General features: G+C 36.4%; 1 protein-coding gene across 23 annotated transcripts in view; it reads right to left on the minus strand.

Annotated features, from left to right (window-relative positions):
* Window positions 1-1253: 1253 nt before the first annotated feature.
* GPHN (gephyrin) overlaps window positions 1254-26690 on the minus strand; it is a 439592-nt gene continuing 414155 nt past the window's right edge. For 19 of the 23 annotated variants that reach the window (XM_080684047.1, XM_080684043.1, XM_080684038.1 and 16 more), the window contains 6 exons: window positions 21373-21460; window positions 14666-14739; window positions 9292-9356; window positions 5619-5722; window positions 3885-3981; window positions 1260-2243 (listed from right to left, as the gene is read on the minus strand). In XM_080684047.1, the coding sequence (XP_080540173.1) occupies window positions 2110-2243; window positions 3885-3981; window positions 5619-5722; window positions 9292-9356; window positions 14666-14739; window positions 21373-21460 (562 nt within the window). In that variant the 3' untranslated portion in view covers window positions 1260-2109. Of the gene's footprint in view, window positions 2244-3884; window positions 3982-5618; window positions 5723-9291; window positions 9357-14665; window positions 14740-21372; window positions 21461-26690 lie in introns of all 23 variants that reach the window. The other 4 variants (XM_080684045.1, XM_080684039.1, XM_080684042.1 and 1 more) reach the window with 1 other exon arrangement.

The raw sequence follows: 26690 nt of genomic DNA on the forward strand, positions 1-26690 counted from the left end.
TCCCTGTTCATAATCTTTCATTTGACCTCTATTAACTAGCCTTATCTTCTTTAATTGCAAGTATAAAATGTAAAATATAGGGCATTGTATTTTCAACTCTGGAGATATGAAATATTAGTATCAAATATTTACTGTTTACAACTTTGTTTCATTCATCATCATCACTTGGTACCTTGTTTACTAAGAAGACAATTTTTGTTGTCTGCTTTACTAAGAATAACCCACAGCATATTCAGTGTCCTGTTATTACCATTTGAAAAGTGCCCTTAAATTTTTATTAAAGGAACCACTTGGATAGAGTATATTTCATTTGTTGCATTTTCTATGATCAGCACAGATTATTCCCATTTCTCACTTCCTTTCGAACATGATAAAAAAAGGTACTCATCTGAAATTTTCTGGTGCACTACTTACATTTCCCCTCCATTCCAAAGAACTGTAGATGTTTGAAATTTGTTTTTATGGCATAAGAACTTAGTCATTTTGCTCCTAAGTTATCAACTATTTTACCTCTAAACTTGCTTCTTATTCTCTAGCTATGACTGGAAACACCAGACCAACCATAGGTTCCCTTCTGCTCTGTATTTTCACAAAGCTACAGACCACAATACTATAGTAAAATATCTATAATAATAAAAGCATAATACGCTAATTAGACCAGACAGCTGAACAACCTTCCAGATGTCATTCCGTATGTCCTTCTGGACAAAGGTGGGGGCCGAGGCAGAGGCGGTTAGTGGCTATCAGGCAGGCAGGCGAGCAGTTAGGGGTGATCAAGCAGGCTGGCAGAGTGGTTAGTGGCTATCAGGCAGGCAGGTGAGTGGTTAGGGGTGATCAGGCAGGCAGGCAGGTCAGTGGTTAGGGGCGATCAGGCAAGCAGGCAAAGTGGTTAGGGCCGATCAGGCAGGCAGGTGAGCGGTTAGGAGCCAGCGGTCCCGGATTGCGAGAGGGATGTCTGACTGCCGGTTTAGGCCCGATCCTGGAGGGATCCCTGCAGGATCAGGCCTAAACCTGCAGTTGGACATTCCCTGAGGGGTCCTTGATTGCAAGAGGGTGCAGGCCGGGTTGAGGGACCCCACCCCCCATGCATGAATTTCATGCACCAGGCCTCTAGTAGTTACATAAAGCCACACTTTACATCTCCTTTATATCACTTAATCTTGCTGAGTCATCTTAAATATGCCTTTCATCCAGGCAGAACCCCATCAGAATACATGATAATGTTCAATAACAAGGCCAACACAATGGATTTTTATATAATGATCAAGGATTTTTTTTATTCATTAAGTTTCAGTATCATTACAGAAAATGTTATGGTACAGAGTTGTTTATCATTATTTTTTCTTTGCTTTTGATTTCCACATGAATGCTGGTAACACTAATATCTGTACAAGATCAGTCTTTGATTTTATGTTTTTTTCTGTACAATTTTAAATGTATTGGTTAAAAAGGCTGTCAGCACTTAAGGAAGCATTTCCCCCCAGTTAGATTGTTCAAAGAAAAGGTATCCAGTTACTGCCCAAGAGTACTGTGCCATGAGGCTCCTGGGGTGAGAAACTTCCCGGAAGCTCTGTGAGGGATGGCTCTCCTGGATTAGGGCAGGGCCTCCCCCAGTCGCTCTTCTGTTGGCACTGTGCACATAAACACGAGATACATGATAAAGAACAAGCGAAAGCTCTCTGTAAAGCGGTTATGAAGCATACTAAGAAGGGAAATCCAAGTGTTGCCTACGCTAGTATAAATAAGCAGACAGCCTTGATTTGAGAGCATAAGTAGTTGTTTAAGATGAGAAAAACACAAGTTCTGCAGGCACCTACTGCTGTCTACTAAAAGCTATCGCTATCAGACCTAGCATTGAACACACAAAGCAATTTGCAAGAAAGGAAAAATTTGCTTTGATATAATCAGAATAGAGTTATCTGTTAAGATTTATTTTTAGGTGTTTTTTTTTCTTTAAAAGGTATTTAAATTCTTTTGAAATATAGTTCAAGATGTTGACTATACAGATCAACTTTTATCCAAATCAGAAAAACTAGCTGTGCCGTTGCATATTACAGGGTACAGTCAATGGTATGTGGACATGCATCAGAGCTTTCTCCGCTGGGACCATCATAGTCGTCCAATGACCATGACATCCACCACCTCGCCCTTGTGCAGCTCCACGTACTGCTCCGTCTTTGGAGGTAGCATCAACAATCCGTTGGCGCTGCGCATGCTCATCAGACGGCTGCTCATCTGATTACCTAGAAAGAAACATTCTCATTGCAGCAGCAGAAGCATTACTGTGGATCCATCTGGAACCCCTCTAGTTCCTTCCAAAGTAAGAACTCATGAATAGAAACAGGTCTTCAAGAGGAAGAGAGATGATCAGACTTCCCAGTACCCTTTTTGGGTAGCCTTGCTACTGTACCCTACTACCTTGCCACTAAACTCTAAAAATAAACATTAGAAATTATTGCTCACAAGAATAAACCAGGAATTTATAGCATTATGCAAAACACCACAGACTTTTCCTCTTCAGGCTGAACTATTATGTGTGTCTGAAAAGAAAGACTTTTAAAACCCATTAAAATAATGATAATAACAGCACGGCTACCATTTCTTTAGTAGTATTTACTAAGTGCCAGACAAGGTGGTAGGCACTTTACTCAACCATCTTTTAAAAAAATAGGTTTCTATTGATTTGAGAGAGAGAGAGATACAAACATTGATGAGAGAGAAACATCATCGATCAATTGCCTCCCACATGCCCCTTGATGGAAATTGAGCCTGCAACCCAGGCATGTGCCCTGACTGGGAATTGAACCAGTGACCTCCTGGTGTATGGGTCAATGCTCAATCACTGAGCCACACCAGCTGGGCTTGCTTAACTATTTTACTGAATTCTCACAAGACTCAAACGAGTTGAGGTAACTTGCTTAGAGTCCTACTTTCTTATGGCAAGGCCCCTGTACTTAGTCACAGTGTTAGTTGATATCTGCACTTGACAGGACTTTTGTTTCAAGGGCAATACAATTTTACTGGAGTTATATCAAAAGTTAGGTAAAATATGACTAGAGAAGTTGGGGATAAAAGTTTAAAGTCTAGAAGAGGTAACTATAGAACTCTGAATTATCAATATCGATTTCTTAGTCCTTAAATTTTACCAACATCTAGGGTATAGTGGAGGCTCTAGAGCAGTGGTTCTCAACCTTTCTAATGCCGCGACCCTTTAATACAGTTCCTCACGTTGTGGTGACCCCCAACCATAAAATATCTGTGTTTTCCGATGGCCTTGGCTCTACAGCAACGGTTCTCAACCTGTGGGTCGTGACCCACAGGTTGAGAACCGCTAGCAGGGTCGCCTAAGACCATCGGAAAACACAGATATTTACATTACGGTTCATTAACAGTAGCAAAATTACAGTTATGAAGTAGCAACGAAAATAATTTTATGGTTGGGGGTCACCACAACGTGAGGAACTGTATTAAAGGGTCGCGGCACTAGAAAGGTTGAGAACCACTGCTTTAGAGAATCACATTATGATTGGGCTTTATTCTCATGTTTCAAGGTGGCATAGCCACAGTCCTTCCTTTTCCTACAACAAAAATTATGCTCAGAACTTACCGGTTGAACTAATATATAAAAATCGCTCATAATTATAGATTTGTTTTCAAATGGTTATCTAGAAAACATGGCTCCATGGATAACTAAATATTTATTACAATTTTTTTATTCTTTTGTCCTGTTATACTATACGTTTAAGAATATTTAATCCATCTAATCTTCCAAAAAGGAAAATATATAATAATTCCAAATTGGGTATACCCAAGGAAGGAGGTTATATACATGTGATTTTAGCAGAATAAGTGCACAGATGTACCTGTAGGTGTGAATGACTAACCTGTACTCTGTGCCCAAGGCAGTGGTTCTTGGTGATGCCAAGTCAGTATACACCGATGGTATTCTGGGCGAGGATCCAGTTTTACATCACATGATAACTATAGAATAAAGAGGAAGATAAAACAAATTTGATCATTTTTGGATCATCTCTTAGAACTAGAGGGTGGTGGAGGTTGTGCAAAGAATAGAGTAGACATGAAAAATAACTTGGTATTCTGCTGTTTCCACCACTGCTACCTTATATATATTTTTCAAAAAAATGTATTTTTATTGATTTCAGAGAGGAAGGGAGAGGGAAGAGAGATAGAAACATCAATGATGAGAGAGGATCATGGATTGGCCGCCTCCTGCACGCCCCCACTAGGGGTCAAGCGCACAACCCAGGCATGTGCCCTTGGCTGGAATCAAACCTGGGACCCTTCAGTCCTCAGGCTGATGCTCTATCCACTGAGCCAAACCAGGTAGGGCCCACCTTATATTCTTAATACAGGAAGTCCAGAGGTTGGGTTGCTCTGATGAAAAGAGAAAAGAAGGCCAAGAAGTTGGTATTCATAGTGCGGGAAGGGGCAGATGAAAAGATTGGGTCTAATTTTTAAAAATATGTTTTTATTGATTTTAGAGAGAAAAAGAGAGGAAGAAAGAGAAACATTGATGTGAGGGAAACATTGATACGCTGCCTCCTGCCTGTCACCTCCTGGGGATCAAGCCCACAACCCAGGCATGTGCCCTGACCTGGAATCGAACCGGTGATCTTTTGGTGCATGAGATAATGCTCAACCAACCAACTGAGCCACACTGGTCAGAATAAGAATTAACATTTTTTATTAGCATAATAATCATTTAAATCACTTTACCTTAAGGTGATCTAGAAAGGCTTTAGCTCTAACTAACAAAGATATTGCTTAGATTGGATGATACAATTAAAATGGGAAATTTTGATTTAAGTAAGTCTGTGTCCAATCCATTCTGGTGACTATGTTTTTAAGTATTCTAATTATTCACTCTGACAATCCATGCTTTTCCTCTGGAATCTAGAATATAATTCAATTGTAGGGTGTTTTTCTTGATTAAATCACACTCCACTCTTTCACTTAATCTTGCTTATGTTTATACTCTATTTCATATCAATTGGGGTTTAACTTGCATTATTCTTAAATTATTTTGTGTTTGAGGGCAAAAATCTCTCTTTGAATATCTGTGTGTTCTCTAGTACTAACTACAAGAGCTATTCACATGGCTGTGTGATCTGCTAAGTGTTTAAGCAGGTTTCTCCCCCAACAATGCACTGATTGGTTTATAGTAGTACAGTGGAATAAATGTTGGAATGGGATGTTACCCATACCTAAATTCTACTTCCAGCTTTACTGCTAACTGATGGCTGTACTAGCAAGTTATTCTGCTTTCTGATACCTGTTTGTTCATCTACAAAATGGGGTTGTTTTGAAGGAGATATTTATATTAATTTAAGACACAAGAATCAGTTGCATCAAATTGTCATTATATCACCATTACCATATGGACTTCTTGCTGGAGAAAATTGCTCACGTTAGAAGCCATGAAATAATGTGGGAGGGGAATAAAAGGTGCCCTTTCCTCTATTTTCTATCACAAAGGAGAGACTATAACCCCATTTCCTCTCAAAATTAATATAAAACTTGAGATGTTTCTAGATCTAGATCATATCTTAACTGTTACTAGGCTTCTATTTTGGTTCCTGGTCATTAGAAAACATTACCCTGGCTTTGATGATGGTTGGCCGAGGATCCAAGATGCCCTGCATCTTTCTCAGTGCAGGCACAACAAAGAGATTGCAGGTGACCACGGCTGACACAGGATTCCCTGAAAGTCAACCACGCAGTTATTGTAGTATCCACATAAAATTTACCGAACAATTATGACTGTCTACACCTCTAGGTATCATAGTGACATGATTACTTGTCTTTCTCTTCTGAATCACCTTGAACCAAAAAGGATGCCAGAATAGAGACGTATAGTCAACCAAATGCCATAGAGGGTGCAACCTTCTGGGTCTACCAATGAAACGCAGACTTCTGATATCCAGAGGTTGGTTAACACCATTTATTTCTTCTTTTGTGAGAGCTATATATTGAAAGCCATTACCAATCTTGGTAAGTTTTAAAGCAGTTTCTACTTGCTATTTTTTTATTGTTTACACTATTACAGATGTCCACCCATTCACCCCTTTTTATAGTTGTCTACTTGTTATTATTAATATGTTTGAAAACTTCCATAGTAATATATGCTCAATACAAAGAAAATTAGAAAGTAGGATAAGCATAAAGAAATATCCATATTTCTCTATACAGAGACATTTCTTTAAGTTTAAAAAAGAAAAGTAAATGATTTAAAATGTGAAGGACTTGAAGATAAATACTGCATGGACTGAGTTGTGTTGTTTCCCCTCCCATTCATTTGTTGAAGTCTTAACCCCCAATGTGACTTTATTTGGAGACAGGACCTTTAGAGAAGTAATTAAAATTAAATGAGGTATAAGGGTGAGGCCCTAATTCAATAGAACCGGTGTCCTTATAAAAAGAGGAAGAGACATTAGGAGTGCCTGTGCACAGAGGAAAGGCCGCGTGAGGGCATAGTGAGAAGGTAGCCATCTGTAAGCCAGGAAGAAAAACCTCAATAGAAACTAAATTTGCGTTCATATAGCCATAGAACTGTGAGAAAACAGATTTCTGTTATTTATAATCCAGTTATCTAGACTGTGATATTCTGTTCTGTCAGCCTGAGCGGACTAATTCAAACACTAAGTTCTTTTAGAGTTATAATAACAATTTGAGAAATTCAATTGTACCTCTCCAAGAAGGAATCTGATTGTGTCATGCACTTTAAAGATAGGAAAGGTAGGTTGTGAAAAAAATGACTGGACTGAGAAAAACACATTTATAGTAGTTTCTTCTGTGGTATATTAACTAACGAAGCTGTGTGACCCTCGTGAGTTCCAAACCTTTTTGAGTCTAACTTAACTCATTCACAAAATAAAGGTTGGACTATATGATTCTCAATATTCTTCTGGTTCTAAAATTCTATTTTTATTAATACTTTCATACAGTTGTATGTGAATATCTATGTATATACTGGAGATATATGATGGGCTATTAGATTTTTAGTTTCCCTTGGCCTGGCTATGTGCTACTAATTGTATCATCAAAGTAAAAGGCAATGGTTAATTTAGCCTCTTGTTAGCTAAAACCATACTTTTAATTTTCTTCTACTTACAAAGTAGTTAAGAATATAATTTTTTAAGTTGTAAAAGGTGATGAGTGATACTTATTATTTCAATAGAAAATGAGTTGTCCAACAGAACTACAGACTTAATAGGCAGGAGTGGGGGTGTGTGGTAAGAGATCAACCAAAGAACTTGTATGCATGCATATTAGCATAACCATTGGACACAGACACTAGGGCGGTGGGGGCTTGTCCTGGGGGGTGGGAGTGGCAGGGGAGGGGTCAATCGGGGAAAAAGGAGACATATGTAATACTTTAAACAATAAAAAAATCAATTGCTTTTCTCGCCTCAAAAATACAAATAAACATTTTTTTCTGTAAAAAAACACACAGTTTATTTAACAATGATTATAGAATTCCTGTAATTGCTATTGCTTTATAAAATTACTCTATAAAAATAGGACTGGAAGGACTGATATAAAAAATTGCGGATAGTGGTTATTTCAGGGGGAAGAGGATTATGGGTAGCATTTCTTAATGCGTATCATTTTCTAAAGTTTTTATAGTGAATGTGTTACACAGGAATTTTAAAAAGTTACAAAAATAGCAAGTCGATACACAAAACTTTTAAACTGCTTTAAAACTTATGAAGCTTAGTAATGGCTTTAAATGCATGGACCTTGGGAAAGCAGAAATACAATTCTGAATTTTAAAATCCTTGTAAAAGGAACCTCTTTGCTGGTTTTACAGTCTGAACATGTGAGCTCCTGCTGCCCTCTTTAGGTTTATTCAGGCTGAGCAGAGAAAATTTCAAACGAAAGTAGTAATTTGAATACAGGTTAATTATAACTTCTTTGGTAGACAAACAGTACTTCCGCAGTAATGGTGAACTAGTCTCCCACTGTAACATTCTTTTGTCACTGATGGTCTATAGGTTGAGTGATAGCTTCTGTAGATAAAGTAAACAGTGTCATCTAGGCAAATTAAAGCCAGACAGAGGATCATATTTTTATATAATGGTTTTTAGAATATCTAAGGATATATTAAAGGCCCCAAGGAGTTCTATACTACAGATAAATTTTGAAGACTACTTTCCTTACATGTCCTCTCTCTTAAAATTTCCTATATGATAGAAATCTAATCTCTTTTTTGCTTATAAATTCTTTGGGGCTTTAAAATGATTTTTAAGTCCTATATTTTTTTTCTCCCTGCTTTCTTTATATCTCTATTTTGAGACTTATTTTATATAAAAAGCAAATAAGTATCTCAAAGGAGTAAGTAGGTTATAAACAATTAAGTAGGTTATTTTCTGAAAGAACCTGTGTCAAAAAAAGAGAGAATGGGACACTGTTACAGATTAGAGGATAATTTTGTTAAAGTTGGGAAAAAAAAACAACAACAAGTAGATATACAAAACTTCTCAACTGCTTTAGATTTTTCAAGATTAGTAATGGCTTTAAAAGCACGGCTTTAAACACACAGCCAAAAATCGGTAAAAAGCTGAATGTGAAAGTCCTTATGAACGGAGCCACTTGGCTTTTTAGAAAATACAGAAACACATTAAAAAGTTTTATTTGCATCCCCATCCCTGCTGAAATAACCACTATCTGAACCTGTGGGTTTCTGCTCACTTGGCAGTGAGGGCGAGGACAATGATGTGGTCAGACTGATGATGCTTGGGATTTGGCTGAGAAGTGCCAATACTAGTAGCTCCTCCTTCCACGTTGCTCACCCCCCTCCCACTGGTCCAAATTTGGCCAAAACCAAAAGCAATTTTGTATTTTTTGTTCTAGCATTTGCATGTGTGGTTCACAGCCCTTTGGCCCCTTGAGCACAATACTTCAAGTTGTGGGACACGGTTAGGCTGCTAACTTTGACCAATCTCCTATAAGGAAAAGCAGGTGCTCCAGAAAGATCCAGTGACAGCTAATACTTGGTTATCATTTTAAGGTTTGGAATGTGCTGTGAAATATCTAATTTGACTTTCACACCAACCCTGTGAAGTAGTAATTAGCCCCATTTTATAGATGAAGAAACACCTTAGTGAGGTTAAGTGATTCATCCAAGTAAGTAAAGCTGGGACTTGAGCCCAGGTCATTTAGATTCCAAATCAAGTACTCTGATAGGGGACTGGTCACTTGGGATTCAAAAACATTTTTGGTCATTTTTTTTTCAGAAAAGGCAAAATAAACTGTTTCAATTATTCTTACCTGGTAGTGCAAAAATTATTTTTCTTACACCATCAATATCCAAAGTTGCAAATGTTGTCGGCAGGCTAGAGAAAAAAAGAGATTATCAGTTCTGCAAAGTAGTATGACAGGTAAATTCAGTACTCCAGTTTTCTGGTTACATGGTTCTTCTAATAGAAAGCTTGTCATATAAAAATACTTCTCTGTTTATTCTTTAAATCTTTATATCCTGAATTGTTTCAAGAGCATGTAAATTAATTTGTTTTTAGCATCTACTATTTCCAAGTAACCATACTCTTTGGTTTTCTGTAGTTTACTTTTTTCCCTTCCTGCCAGTGTCATAGAATAGTATCCCAAGTCCTCGAGTTTCTCCACCCACCTAGCTAATGATGTCTATACTATTGTTGCTGGTGATTCATAACAATCATTCTTATTATCAGAAGGTTACCTCGTAATACATGCCTATCAGATAACTGCCTATTGCTCAAAAAGGAGTATTTCTCAACCCTTTAAAACTGTACTCAGCAATAAACATAAGAACCTCCCTCCTATGAATGGAGTGTTTTGAAATGTCAAAATAAATAAATAAAAAAAACCATGACTAGAATACAATTAAAGCAATAGTAATATAGAAAATTCCCATATTATACTTTCTCAAATTTCCAACATGAATCTTTACCACAAGGGGTATGGAGAGGGGTAAGTGTGAGTGGCATGGAGAAGGTGGGAAGTTAAGAATAGTAACTTTTTTTCTATTGACTATCCTTTACATAGAATTTCAGTTAAAATTTTTATTGTATTAATGAAACTTGAGTGATGTAGAATCCTTAGGGAGTGATGAAGTTTCCATATAGTTGAAAAATTATCTTTTTAAGCACCCTAATTTGTTTTATTTTTACTGTTTTTGCAGGTTGGGCTTTCAAAAATGGGTCATAATATTTTTTGATGATTTACAACCATTATTATCAACTTATTCTACTCTTCTATAATACCGTGATTTTGGGTCACAAGGGTATTATGTATTCTTTTCACTTATAAACCATAGATGTGAGAGAGAAACATTGGTTGCCTCCTATATGCACCCCTACCAGGTATCAAACCCACAACCTAGGTATGTGCCCTGACCAGGAATCAAACCTGCAACTTTTTTTGGTGTATGGGACAATGCTCTAACCAGCTGAGCCACCAGCCAGGGCATCTGTGTTTTTTTTGTTGTTGTTTTTTTACTAGTGTTTTTTTCTGTGGCTTCCCTTAATGCTAGACTGTCATCATCTTGACCCTTAAAGCTTGCTTAGGTTTGGGAACCAGAGAGTAGTAATAATAGTTAAATTGTTGGAATGATAATAATAACGATAATAAAAGTTACTATTTTAAAAGAAAGATCTATTAATTACATCTATTATTTCATTTAATTTTCACAGTAATCTCATGAGGTGATAATTATCCCATTTTATAGATGAGGAAACTGAGAGAGAGATTAATAATGCCCCAAATCACTCAGCTACTAAATGGGGAAACAAAGATTTGAACCAAGCTTTGTCTAACTGTATGACTCATAATTTGATGAGGCTCTGTATATAGGGTATGCTGTATATAGACTTCATAACATCTATTTTTGACTACTCTGAGGGGTTTTTTTTGGCTTTCTGATTCTTTGATGTAGTTTAGAAAGATGAGATTAGATTGTCATATAAATTTATGGATAGGTTATTTGGCAATGACTGTTACTGTATGATGAAAATAATTTCCAAGATGCATTCTCAAAAACAGCTATGTTCGCTGTAGATGACCCATAAAAATTGTGATTGGTAGATCTGGTTGATAATAATCCAAATGCTTTTTTTGAGTATCTCTGTGTTTAAAATGAAAGAGGTTAGTTACATTCTAAATGCACTGTATGTGGGAAGAGCAAGACTAAAGTGTCATGAGCTTTTATATTTGTTCTTGTACTATTAGGCACAATTACCTTTAAAATCTTACCTTTAGACAAGTATAAGCCCATTTAAACTTCTAAACCACTTTACTATAGCAAACTAACATGCATAATAAGAGTGAGGAGGGAATGCATAACACCTTCCATCTACTGTACTTAAAGTCAATTCAAATCATCTTGCATCTTGCAGACAGGTACTATGAATTATCTAAAGGCACTAATTTAAAAAAGACTCCATTGCAACAAAACATTTTGTTATCATGCATTGCTGTCATGAGTGTCCTATTGCTAGACTGTGAAGTCTTTTTAAGCTCTGGGAAACCATTTCCTTGGAACTCAACACTTATTGTTCAATTCCCCTCCTGAGATGAGAATGTAACAGAACTTATACAATGAGTGAAGTCACAGGAATTATGACTTTAAGGGAACTGATGAAGTCCCGAAGTTGAAGTAAGTGGTAAATAAAAGACTGAAAATAAAAAGAGTACTAAAATTATACATCACAGGTGCTGAGATTAATTTAAATATATATAACACAGATAATTCTCTTCTAGTGGTGAAGGCAAGTAATGCCAGCTTTTTTCTCACTGCAAAGGAAATAATTGATTTAACTTTGGGGGTTAGTGAGAAGCACATTGATATACTTTTGAGATGTCCTCTGTATTCTAATCAAATTTGTATGGCCCATAGGGAAAGGAAAAGAAAAAGCCTATGAACCCATACCACAGCAATATTTGCTTAAGATAAAATATTCCTAACAAGAATGATCCAAATCCAACAATTTCAATAATTAAAGAACCTTGTCAGTAGCAGCCTATTGGGGTAACTACAGAATTAACATGCCAAGAATTTTAAGTTCTATCAAGTTGTGAAGAAAACTTTAGGGATAATCTTAACTTCATACTTAAATGGCAAAGTCATGGAAGCAAAGCCTGATCGCTATCCTAGAACTGACATGAGTACCCAATAAATCAGGGAGATTACAAGGGCTAGGGACACTTAAAAAAGGCTTCTGGAATATGGTAATAGTTCCCACAGCTCCTAACAGTCTCACCTCTGCTCTCTCTTGGGGTTCACATGGGCCCCCATCAGAGTATAATTCTGAACTACAGCATTATTGTTATTGTCCCTGATGGTATGGCGGTGGTGCTGGAATGCTCACCCACACACTGAGCCTTTGAATAGGGAACCAAAGATTTACAGAGTAGCAGGGGTCTGAATAGGTAGACAACTGTTTGAAGACATGGCCACACATATTTCATCAACACCAATGTTTGATAATCTTTAAAGATTTACAACTGATCATAGAATTTTCATCAGTCCTTCCTTGGGAATTATTAGTTTTTAGGATATGTGCAAGATCTTAGTATTTGGTTATTTTTCTTTCCTCCTGAGAGGTAGTAAGAAGCAGTATAAAATACTACTTATTAAGTATTCTTACAAAGAAAAAAAAAATTGAATCTTTATCTAATCAAGCCATTAGACCTAACTTCCAGTCTATTGACTATCCTGGAGAGAGTGGAAGAAATTAAATAATCCCACAAAGAAACAATCAGCCCAATCCATTCGTTTAGGACAGTGGTCGGCAAACCGCGGCTCGCGAGCCACATGCGGCTCTTTGGCCCCTTAAGTGTGGCTCTTCCACAAAATACCACGGCCTGGGTGAGTCTATTTTGAAGAAGTGGCGTTAGAAGTTTAAATTTAAAAAATTTGGCTCTCAAAAGAAATTTCAATTGTTGTACTGTTGATATTTGGCTCTGTTGACTAATGAGTTTGCCGACCACTGGTTTAGGACAAATGATTCAGTTTCCTCAACAAGTCAATGGCATGACAAAACAGGAGGGGGACAGTAAATGTTCTTTAACAGCCAAATACAATGAGTGCACTGACCTGAATCCTAATGCAAACGAAACAATTATAAGATGGCATTCTTTTTCTTAACACTTAGGAAAATTTTGAGTATGATCAGGGTATTAGATGTTAAGGCATTCTTATTTATTTTGTTAGGCGAGGTAATATCACTGTGATTATATAAGAGGATACTGCTGCTGCTGTTATTATTTGAGATGTATATAAAAATGACATGTCTAGAATTTGCTTTAATATAATCTAGCCCAGGGGTGGGCAAACTTTTTGACTCGAGGGCCACAATGGGTTCTTAAACTGGACCGGAGGGCTGGAACAAAAGCATGGGAGTGTTTGTGTGAACTAATATAAATTCAAAGTAAACATCATTACATAAAAGGGTACGGTCTTTTTTTTATTTATTTAAATAGTTTTATTCATTTCAAACATTTTAACAAGAAGAATGTAAACACTAATTATTATAATTTGAAACTTCAAAAAGTGGAGGAATCATAGCACAATAACATACCTTATATTGAAGATGGCAAAGGCAAAATAAAATTGCCTAACAAAGGAAAGGTACAAAAGCCTTTCAAATTAAACTTAAATATAATAAAATAATTTAAAACTAAAACAAATAGAAAAGAACAAAATGTGTAAACAGTAAATTACACATTTTCTTTAGTGCAACTTCCAAATTATGCCTGGGACGTAGATGTAGGTGGCAATGTAGACTGGGTTGAAAGGTTTTTGGTCTTTAAAACATCAACTTCAGTGGGAACAGTGTTGTTGGTCTCCTTTTTAGCTAATGCTCTGATACTGTGCTCTCCAGAAGTGTGTCTCCCTACATCACCACGATAACGTGTCTACGCATTCCCAGGGTGATGTCAGGAGACGTGTCCTTGGGCATTACAAGGAGCCTCTGGAAGATTTAGAGGTTGTTCCTTCTACTGAATGGGCGGATATAAATCCGCCCACTCAGAAGAAGGAGCTGTGGCCGTGTTTCCCCACGTTGCCATGTTAACACTGCTGCTGGTGAAGGAGCGGAGTGGAGAGCAAGAGAACCCTCCGCTCTTTTGGCTCCGCGGGCCGGATAGAACAGCCGAATGGGCCGGATCCGGCCCGCGGGCCACAGTTTGCCCACGGCTGAAGCCCTTTGTCCCCCCAACAAGGTGTGAGATGGGCTGATAAAGCAATTATGAAAAAATGTTGATAGTTACAGAAACTAGGTGATGAGTTCATGGGGGCTTCACTGTACTTCCTACTTATGTGTATGTTTGAGAATTTTCATACTGAAATGTTTTTAAAGAGAGACAAAGAATCAGTATGGAGAGAAAGAGAAAAAGAGAAAGCAGGAACAAGACATGGGAATTAAAGGGAAAAAGGTTTGGTAAGTTGCTTTGCTTTGTTTATACCAAACTCAGTGATTCATAAGGAAGATGAATACCCATTTCAGATTGGAGCTGCACTTGTGCAAAGAATTGTATTACTATAATATTTCTTTTATTAAAATAGGTAATCCCTCATAGACTATATAAGAAGAAAGCATTTAAAGCTTTGTTAGTTAAAGCAAGCCAAACCAAGCCCATATATGAGATAACAAGATTATTTTCATACCCTGGTTTCATAAAAACCCTGCCGAAATGGATCTGAGCATGAAGATCGATGTCCAGCACCTGCTTGAGATAGTCCTGCAAATATGAAAAAGAATCACTTTATTTTCAGACATCTGAATACTAGACTTTCAAGATAAAGATAAAATGAATTTATAAGATTAAAATAAAAAACCACCTTATTTCAGTGAAGCTGACTTTGCATAAGACAAATATTCATTCATCAGTCATTCATTTATTCATTCAATAAATATATATTAAGCACTTGTATTCTGAGTACCAATCTAGGTACAGGGGATATAGCCTTGAACACAAGAGATAATGCTCTTGTCCTCATAAAAAATGCATCCTAGTAGGAGTACTTAGCTAATAAACCAAATAACCACATTAACATATAAGTCATTACTTGGTGGGTTATTGTCTCTCTTTTAAGACATAATTAACACCTGAGAAAGGATGTTAACAAATATGGCTTAAGAAGTCGTGCCTGGGCAAGGAAGCCACATGTATGCATCCTACACTAATCTGCTTAATGGATTTAAAATAATGTGTATTTCTTCAGGATAGACTTAGACAGTGGCCCACAGATTGCAATTCTAAATAAACCAACACAAATACAAAGTAGGATGGAGTTCTAAACAGAAAGTCATGGAGTTTAATTGTTAGCACAATTGCTAGCAAAAACACAACCAACTCAGGCTATGACCAACTGAGAGTGATCTGACAAAACCTGATCTTTGGAAAAGAAAAGCAACATTGCCCTGCAGTTGGCTTTACAGACAGACAGACAAAAAACAAAAAAAACCCCAAAAACCAAAAAAACAGCAGTCCTTAAAATTTCTCAATCTCTTGATCTATTACCAAGTGTCTTGTTCACTAATCCAAGGGTGAGTCTAGTAACCTACTAAAATTTTAAGTATTTCACAAGCTATGGGACACTATAAAAGAAATCTCCTGAAAACAATTCTCATGAAGTCACTACATGATACTTGAAGAACTTCTTGGTTTTCAGGAAGAAGTCTCATATTTTAATATCTGTGATTCTTATATTTCCTAGCCCCTTTTTACCAATCATTTCTCACATCAAGCAATCCTCTTCTCACCTAGTCCCATTCCTCAATCAATCAATCAATCAATCAATCAATCAATCTCAATCTCCCTCCCTCCCGCTACCTTCCTCCCTGTCAGCAAGACTATACTGTTTTCAAGTTTATAAAGCTTTCTTGCCTCCAGTTGTTAAACATGTTCTTCCTTCTATCTGGAATACTTCTTTCTATCCTCCTCTCTCTACCCTACCCTTATCTTAGTCTCAGTCCTATCTTCTCAGCCTTCTCTGAATTTCTGGGGCTGGATATTTATTTTGAGGCTATATTATTAGGTGCAATAAATTTAGAACTGTTATATTTTCCTGATGAACTAAAACATTTAAATATGAAATGTCCCTCTTAATATCTAGTAATTCTTTTTACCCTAATTTTCTTGGATATCAATAGAGCCACACCGCTATCTTTCATTGTAATTTTTTCCTAACTTTTCACTTTCAATTAGCTGTGTTCTTACATTTAAAGTGTGCTGCTTATAAGCATCAGACAATTCATTATTTAAATCTAGAATGACACCATTTTTTGGTTTTTGTTTAAATTTCTTTCTCTTCTATTAGCTTGTCAGTTATACAATCTTTATTATTTTAGAGATTACAGTATGCATTTTTGACTTATCACAGTCTACTATAATTTGTTATTTTTATCACTTCCCAGGCATTACAAGAAATTTAAAACATGTTAACTCCACTAATTCCTCTCTGCTTTTTGTGCTATAATGTACCACAAATTTCACATACATTTTAAGTATGATATATATCTTTTCTACATATACTATACAGATGATATATATTTTATTATTTATATTTTATATATTTATATTTATTTATTATATGTTTTTCATTGATTTCAGAGAGAGGAAGGGAGAGGGAGAGAGGGATAGAAACATGAATGATGGGAGAGAATCATCAACTGGCTGCCTCCTGCATGTCCCCCACTGGGGATCGAGCCTGCAATGTGGGCATGTGCCCTGACTGGAAATAGAACTGCGACCTCCTGGTTCATGGGTCAATGCTCAACCACTAAGCCATACCAGATGGACTTTATATATATTTTAAACCTCACAAGGTATTATTATTTTATACAATCAATACTCATTTACATTTACCTACATATTAACCCTTTCCTTTTTTCTTTTTGCTTTTCAGTCCTTTCTGCATTTCCATGCTTCCATAATCTTTCTGCCTAAAAACTTGCTTTAGTATAGGTCTGCTCAGTTTTTGTTTAAAAATGTCCTTATTTTAATTTTTAAAGGAGATTTTTGCTGAATACACAGTTCCACAGAGGCAGTTATTTATTTATTTATTTATTTATTTATTTATTTTAGCATTTTATAAATGCCATCCCAGTGTTTTCTGAGTACCATCATTTCTGGTTAAATCATTTCTGTTAGTTTTACTGTTGGTTTTTTGAAGGAAATATGTCCTTTGGTAAGATTCTCTCTTTGTCCTTGGCTTTCAGTAGTTTTGCTATAATTATTTAAGGATGGTTTCTTCCTATTTATACTGATTGAGATTAGCAGAGCTCCTTGAATTTCTGACTTGATATCTTTTATTGATTTGAGAAAACTCCTTGCCAATATTTCTTACATATTGCTTCTGCTTACTCTTTCTCCTTTCCTTCTGGACTCCAATTACATATATGTTAGACCTTTCACCATATCTCATATGTCTGTTATGCCTTTGTTCATCTATTTTCTAAAATTTTCATTTAATTCTTATGAGTAGATTCTAGTTTTCTAGTAAAATTCTTCATTTTATCATTCCTTTTTATTAAACATATTAATTACAATGTTTTAAAGTCCATCATTTTTAGGGCTTTTCTATCTTTTTATTTATTTATTTGTTTTTTAGTAATTTTAGCTGGTAATTTAAAAAATTGAAGTGGAAAAATTGAAGAGGCTCTGGATGATAATATATTCCTCCAGAAACTTCTGGCAGTCAGTTAAGGTAAACTAAGATTACTATGGTCTAATCCAGTATTGAGATAATTTGAGAGAGATTTCAGTCTTTGAGAAGGCTTTTTTTTTCTTTTCTTCAGTTTGTCCTTATTCCTATAACACAGCTTTTCAAGGGTTTAAACTGAAAAGCTGAGATTTCTGCTAAGGCCCCTTCTTTATGGCAGGCTCTGAACTACTAAGACTGAAAAATTCTGTTCATTTCATTAATTTATTAGTTACCGTTTTATGCTTGGCTTCTTGGCCTCCGATACCATTATATCTCCCTTCTCCCTGGCTTAGGAATTAGTAAAGGCATTGAAGAAAAATATGATGAAGAATTTGTTTTAATTCGCTGCGGCTCACTTTTTTTTCTATCTTTTCTTTTTTTCTTTAAAATTAAAAAAAATTAATATAGCTTTTATAGTTGTTCTTGGTGGGAGGATTGATTTAAAATACTTTATTATTGTTTGAAAATTAGGTAACTAAGTAGTTTCTTAGATACCCATGATCCTATCTAAATCAGGTACCCAATTCTTTTTTAGACAACTCTTTTGATTTTGCCTTCTAAAAATCAGGCCTAAATTTAGAAAAACAAAAACAAAAACAAAACTTCAGAATATCTTTTACACCTGAAACAATCTTTCAAATTTTCTAGAGGGTCCTCTAGGAAATCATAAAGATTTGTGCTTTCACCTTATAAAAAGGAGATGTTTAGAAATAATTAGGTTTGTTCAATAATGTCTCCATTTTAAGAGTGTCATGGGAGGGGAGTTGCTGTCATATCTGAGAAGTGTGCCCTAAGGTTTGATTCATATAGGTAAAATGTTATTAAAATAACTACTTCAGAAATTTTATGCTTTATGGGAAGTGCCTGGAGATTTGACAATGCCCTACCTGTCCACTATGCTTTTACTCTCAGGGAAAACACTGATAAAATTTTTTATGAAATAGTTGGGGTGGCTCAGTGGTTGAATGTTGACCTATGAACCAGGAAGTCACAGTTCGATTCCGGGCCAGGGTACATGCCTGGGTTGTGGGCTTGATCCCCAGTGTGGGGTGTGCAGGAAGCAGCTGATCAATGATTCTCTCTCTCCTCATTGATGTTTCTATCTCTCTCTCTCCCATCCTCTCTGAAATCAATAAATACATTAAAAAAAGAAAAAATTCGATACTGTATCCCAATAGAGAATTTTACTTATCTTCTATTCTGATATTATTGATTACAGCATCAAATGATGCACAGCCATTAAGTATCTGCTATCTATGGAGTTTCTGTTTTACTTTGATGCTTGCAGTAGGCTCAGCTATAAGCTATAATCAATAGTTTGTGTCTGCAACAAAGGCAGATTCAGAGCACTAGGGAGGAATGTCAGAGGAACTTTGAAATACTGACACTTCAAAGAATAGTCTTGGGTACAGGCTTAGATACAGCTTAGATAACTTTTATACAGTACCAGTGAACTGAGTCAGGAATCCCAGGACTCTTTAGAATGGAAGCAGATGGTTTCATGAAAACATACTGCTAACCCAAGATCTAGCAGAGTGGGGATGACATAGGGCTGAATAAAATTATAAGGAAAAATTTTACTGTATTTATTTGTTCAGAATATCGTTGATTAGTTTTAATATTCTATTGCTGTTTAACTATAAATTTGCAACAAATTCAAGAAGGCCTATATTAATTAACAGTCTTGCTGCCAAATAATTAGGGTAAGCCTATGAGACCACCCTTTTTTTTTGTGATCAAAACTATCTGTGATTATTTTGATCAGATGAGGTAACGGAGACACTATTAGGAAAACTTAAGAGACTGTTAAATAGGCAAAAAAAAAAAAAAAAATTACTGGGTATCCAGGCTAAGTATATTCTTCTTGGTTATCTGCATCATTCATTGTTTTTGAGATATTTTACAATTTTGCAGGTTGTAGAAAATTTATAGTAATTCACATAATTCTTTAGTTTTCAGGACAAAAAGCAGATTCTGTTTATCTGAAACTTTCAGTGTTTTATAAAAATAAAAACTCTTTAAAAAGTCTGTGTGAAGCAAGGTAGGTAGCAGTGAGGAGAGATTTTGAGGGAAGCAACTCTGAAAGAGTCATTTTTCATTGGCTCCTTTATAAAGAAAAGCAATAGGCCTTACTATGTTGGCTCTGTTTAATTGTGAGGATAGCCCTAGGATAAATGACATCTTTGTTAGCTTAAACTTTAGGTCTGACAGATAGTTATTGTCCTACAATTAAGTTTATGAATAACCAACTTAAGTTATATATGACACACTCCCTGGGAATAACAAATTTAATATTTAAGTACTCAACTTCAGGATTGCTCTTGTGATACTCGGAACACAACAGGCAGTCTGATGATAATAAAAACAGCCATTATAGATCTACTATAATGCAGACTTCAGCCCTAGCCTTTGTGATCTCAGAAGGTCTGCAGTAATTTGCCATACCGAGGACTGAAGACTGCTAGACTTGAGGGAAGACTAACGCAGCAAACTCTCTGCTCTAAGGAGAATACCTACCTACATTTTAATAGCTTTGCTCTTGGATGTCATTTGTGATGGTAGTTTGGACTAAGATTCTCTCTTTTTCTTCTATGGCTTTAGCATCTGAATTGCTATTCTTAAACATTCTAAAACTAAATTTGGGAATGAAAGCAGGCATTCTTTGTTCAGGCTACTGAATTCTGACATTTGTTCTCAGAGCCTAGAGAAATCACTGTTGAAAGAGTCAGGTTATGGATTAAGGCAGCTTCTTAGCTAGTGAGTGCAGGGACCAAGAACGATCATATACATAAGGTCTAGCTAAAAATAAATCAAGCTTTTGGAAAATATGAATTTTAGTAAAAGTTGCTATTATGATAGTATTTTTATAATTTTCAGTTCAGTCATTAAAATGAGATTAAAAAAAACATGGAAAGGGATTATACGTTGGCAAAATATTTTGTGATCTGAAATGTTATTGTGCCAAACATAAGGTTGGTTATTGTAGCAAAGAATATTTCACTTTTATAAGATGATTCAATGGACCCAATAATAATCATGGACCAACACATTTCATTTAGACATATGTATAAATTTAATGATACTGAGATATTCAAATTGTAATTTTATAGGAGTAAGCATATACCATATGCAAATACGCTTAGTCTTATAAAATCTTATATATAGTTATATCCATGCTTGTATTTTATTTTCATCATTATTATGATTATGATTATGACTATTTTTCTAGTGGGGCAAAGGAATACCTAATCTTCTTTCTCCCTTGTGGGTAACCAGGTTTGAAATATGTGTGGGGGGGCGGGGGACGAGGTCATCTGTAATTTAAATTTAGGTAGAAGGAAGGATCTTGGAGTTTTAACTTGGGAGTAGATATTGCATATAAAGGGAGTCCTAATGTACTAAGGTTGATTGAGCAAAAAAACATATATCTCCAGGGGGAGATCAAAACCATAATGCAAGTTGTGGGATTTTCAATGCTGCTTCTGACGTAAGCTCTCTGACCTAGACAGCATCCCTTTCTGTATGCCCAGAAATTTCTGAAGCCCCATGGATTTTCAGCTTTGTGAGGGTATCGTTATGTCCCAGAGAGCTACCAGATCACAGTTAATCAACTGTATGCAAGGATATTATAGTAAATAAATTTCCATTATCCCCATTTGTCATACCTTTTCCCCCATGGACACACCCCCTGATGTGATGATGACATCAGCACGACTAATCCCCTCATTCAAGGCATTGAGTAAGTCATCTGGGCTGGAAAAAACAGACAAACACATTAATACACAAGGAAAATGTTTTAGGTATTTACACTAAATATCTTTAGTTTTTACTAAAAACTTTAAACTAAACCACGTTATTCACTGAGTAGGCATTAACCTGAGTACATCACTATCTTCTGTACAAAGTAGGAATCAAAGGGTCTCTGCCCAACAGGAGCATATCTCTCATTATGGAGAAAGAACTATGAGCACAGAAGTAGTGGCTACTGGTACTTTCACAGGGTTTTCTTCTTCTTCTTTTTTTCTATTTAACAGGGTAATATAATAAGGGGAAATTATGAGGTATTGATAGGCATCCTGACCATCCCAGTTTGCCTAGGAATATCCCAGATTTTGTATTGAAAGTCATATGTCCTAGGAAATCCCAGGCAAACCAGAACAGTTGTTCACTGTGTGTTGGAGATATCACGTAAGATTCTTTAGAGGGACTACCGTATAACCTAAGTTAGTCAGGTCTTGAGAAATAGGCTGGATTTTTATAGGTAGAAATGAATAGGAAAAGAGGATCAGCCTGTGGTGTTTCTAGATCAGTGGGGAAAATAAATGACCTAGAGTGAAGGACTTGACTTGAAATGACTGGGAAAGATGGAGTAAGACATCTTGGAGGGCCCTCAAGCTCAAGAATTTGGACTTCATTTAATGGGAAATGGGTACGAGGGGTTCACTAAAAATAAGAGGAGCCAGCAGGTGTTTCCTGAGAAAAGAAACGATAGATTAAAAAAAAAAAAAGAACAAGGAAAGCAGAGACCATATGAAACATTTAGAGATGGTATATGGACAGGATGAATAAATATTAGGGACTGAAACTAGGCAGATTCCTGAGAGTCAACTAAAAAGACAAGTGTACCAGCCCCTTTGACTGCACAGGTCAAAGACCTGGGAAGAAGAGAGGGAGTGAAGTCAAGGGTCTTATCCTCGGGATGTTAAGAGGGCTGCAAAGGCCTAACATGGGATTAAGTGAGAAAAAAAAAAAACACCAAAATGACAGGTGTTGGGGCTTCCGGAGGAACAGGAAGGCAGGGAATAGCTCAAAATGTCTGTTTAGTAGATATTTTTAATCCATAAAAGCAACTGGGCAATGTGCAGGCTCCTGCATTTCCCTTCAAATGACTGAGTACAGAAAATGAGCCTTTTGAAGAATATTTGTCCAGACTACACCCTTCTTACCCTGTGGGAAAAGGGTGGGTGTGTATCTCTTATTTCCCCTTGGACATCTAACATGTATGTCTAAAAAGAAAGAAATCCTAGCTTCTGACTTACTAGTTCTTGCTTGGGGCCTATTTTGCTTTTGGGTTCCATGAGATAAGGCTACATCTTCTCATAAATCCCTTCTTAGCTTAAGCTAGCTTTAATAGGTTATTGTTAACTTTATGTCAAATGATGTCTCAATGAGATAGCATATGTTCTCCCAAATCTTTTGTGGTAGTGAAGTTTATTCAAGTAAGAGGGAGAGGAGAAGGAAGAGAAAAAGAAAAATAAATTGTAACCAGGACATCATTTCACTTTTTATTCAGGGGTGACAGAGGTAAGGAGAGGAACTCAAGATTGACAGAGGCTGTGAATGGCTCTACAAGAGATAAACTAGTTGGGAGGTGTCATAGCACAGAGATTAAGAGTATGAACTCGGAGTCAGGCTTCCAAGGTTAAATCCTGGTGTTATTACTTGCTAGATGTAGAGCCTTGGACAAGTTGCTTAATTTCTCTTTGTCTCAGTTTTTCATCTATAAAGTAGGGGTAATTAGGGTTGTTATGAGGATCAACTGAGATAATACATATGAAACAGTTTATGGAATAATATCTGGTACAAATTAAGTTTTAGGAAGGGTTAGTAGTTGCTGTTATTGCTGTAGTGTTATTATACAAACATACTTAACAATCTGGCATGCTTGGCTGTTTTTATTTAAAAAAATATATCCATGACTAACACAAAAGTCATGGACAATGAATATTATCAATGAAATACACATCTGTGTTAGTATAAAGAGACATTAGCTAATTTCACTAATCTTATTATAGAGCTTATAACATGTTGATTCTACAAAGCATCAGTGACATATACATCATCATGGTATTAATCTTTGCAGGTGGATAAAGCTCCTGAGATGATGACTGCAAATAAACATACTTTTCAGTGATATTTTTCTCATTCATTGTTTTCAAATCTTTCACAGGAAAGGTTGTTTTCCTATTTTTTAAAACTGCAGAGTCATCAACTCTCCACATAAAAAAATTCTAATTTGCAAAAACAAACTAAAATGAATTTAATACTAAATTCTTATTATAATTTATATTTCAAAGAATATGCTGAATGCTGCTTCCTACTCCATGGTTGGTGGATTCACAAAATCATTGAATGTTAAAGTTGGGCACATTCTTTGTGTCCTGTCTCCCTCTGCCCCTTTCTTTGACTCTACTCTGTTGCATGCTTCTGGCATCTGAAATCTAGTAAGAGACTATGGCTTACAAAAGGACAGGTACCAATGTATGACAACAGTCAGAGCATCTAAAAATTCATTTATATTGCATGTTACAATTCCATTTGTTCCCTCACAGTCTGTGAGGTAGGTTGAACAGGTATTATTATGCCCATTTTACAGAAAAGGAGAGTGACATTCAAAGAGGCAAAGAAATAAGTTAAAGGCAGGTAGAGCAGTAAGTGGCAGAGCTAGGACCAGGACCTCTGGCTCTTTGTTTTGTTTGTTCCATCCCACTACCTAATCAGAGTGATTGCCTAGTTTTTTCAGGCATATGACATGTCATTAAGAAAAATTCTCATGAAAATGAATCCTAGCTCAAAAGCATCAAATAGAGAGTGCTAAGGCAGCAGGTGGGGATCTCTCTGGGTGACCAGAGAGTGAATGTGGGGACATGTTAGTATAATTCTGGAGAATGAAACAAACATACTATGAATACTATATTCAAATGGAAACTAAAATAAATTTTGCTTAAATGTAACTTTAAGGATTGTTTACAAGCCACAAACTTTCTTTTTGGTGATTTATATTACATTTTAAATAGTGAAATATCTCCAACGTAAGATAATCCTATGTAATAAAAGGCTGATGTGCAAATCAACCGAATGGCAGAACAACTGGTCGCTTTGATGTGCACTGACCACCAGGGGGCAGATGCTCAACGCAGGAGCTGCTCCCTGGTGGTCAGTGCGCTCCTACAGGGGAGCACCGCTCATCCAGAAGCCGGGCTCATGGCTGGTGAGCTCAGTAGAGGTAGTGGAAGCCTCTCCCACCTCCGTGGCAGTGCTAAGGAGCAGCGAGCAGAGTGGTAAGGAACAGCAAGCAGGCGGGCTGTAAGAAGCGAGGGGTCCTGGGCTGTGAGAGGGATGTCTGACTGCCAGCTTAGGCCTGATCCCTGTGGGGAGTGGGCCTAAGTCAGCAGGTGGACATCCCCCAAGGAGTCCCGGACTGCGAGAGGGCACAGGCTAGGCTGAGGGACCGTCTCCCCACCCACCAAGTGCAGGAATGTCGTGCACCGGGCCTCTAGTAATATAATAAACACTCATGTATCCTTCTCTCAGATTTGACAAACATTAATATATTCTTTTATTTACTTCATATTCCTTCTCCTCCTACTTTTTTACTTTCAAACAATAAAAACTGATCTTGCTTTCTAAGACTAAGAGATGATATTAATAAAAAGAGGAATATGTAATAAGGATTATAAATTATGGATATTATAGTATGATAAAAATAATTTATAATTTTTCTCAGTTTTGTTAATGAGATCATAGCATATCAGTTTTCTCAAATTTAGGAGAGTAAAACTATAAAACATCACAATCAGATCTTACGTTATATGAGTTTATATTATACTAGAGGCCTGGTGCAATCTGTGCACCCGTGGGGTCCCTCGGCCTGGCCTGCGCCCTCCTGCAATCTGGGATGTCTTGGGGGATGTTGGAAAGCTGGTTTTGGACTCATCCCTGCAGGCCAGGCCAAGGGACCCCACCAATGCTTCAATCCTTGTCCTGGGCCTCTAGTATGCATATAAGATCTTTGGTTAATTTCTTCCCACCCTCTCCCCTACCCCCTTCCCTCTGAGATTCATCAGTCTGTTCCATGTTTCCATGTCTGTGCATTGAGCGCCTGCCCCCTGGTGGTCATCGTGCATCATAGCTACCGGATGGTCAGCTGGTTGGCTGGTCGCTTAGGCTTTTGTATATATAGATAGTATGGCCTTATATATGACATTACTTTTTATATATAAGATCAGTTGATATTTAAGAATGAAATAATTACATTCATACTCATGCTTTAAAAGAACAATACACTTTCAAACCTATGTCCTAGTTTTACAATTCTAGGAGGTAGTGACAGTTTCAAGGTCACCCTATATTCATTCTTCTATTCTTTTAAACTATAGTAATATTCACATTGTGAAAGATACTTTGTTATACATAGTATACCTTCAGATAAAAGCTATCATTATCTAAATATAGAAATCATATTTGTGTATGCCAAATAGTGATGATTGAAAAATAATTTGTACTTTAAAATTTTGAGATATCTTCTCACCATTGCCACAATGAGGATGTAAGATAAAGCTTCCTAGGTATGTATGAGTAGCATCCCTTCTCTCAAAGAGCAGCAGATCTTAAAGGGATATTGTGATATCATTTAATTCTGCCTTCATTAACAATCACAGTTTTAATTAGATTTGGATGATGATTAATCATTTATTTAAAAATAAATCAAATACTAGTATTAATCTTAATTTACTAAAACTTTCTATCCATTTTCACTTAAATTAAGTACCTATCCATTGTTCTCTTAGAGTGCCAAATATTATATGAAAGTATTCTATAAGAGAGTTGATTTAGTACTAAATGCTAAAAATTTAAATACTAGGTGACAGAAAATGGAACGGTTAATTGAAGGCCTAAGTGTCACAAGGTCTAGAATCCAATTTTGTCTCTACTGTTGAGATGACTAAAAAACTAACATCATTTTGGGGTCTCATTATTCTTATTTGCAATATGAGAACATTTAGACTAGGTCCTTTCTGTCTCTAACATTCACTGACTTAAAGCACTTAAAGCTAATTGGGATCCATTTAGCTTCAAGGTATCATTTTTAAGCTGACCTGGAAGTCTACCTAAAAATTACCCACATTGCCCTATCCTGAAAGGTTGGAAAGCCCAAACTTTTACAACTAAATGTCCAGGAAGCACAGAGGCTTTTTTTTTT

The sequence above is a fragment of the Plecotus auritus genome (genome assembly GCF_963455305.1).
Source record: "Plecotus auritus genome assembly, chromosome: 1".
Taxonomy (NCBI): Eukaryota; Metazoa; Chordata; class Mammalia; order Chiroptera; family Vespertilionidae; genus Plecotus; species Plecotus auritus.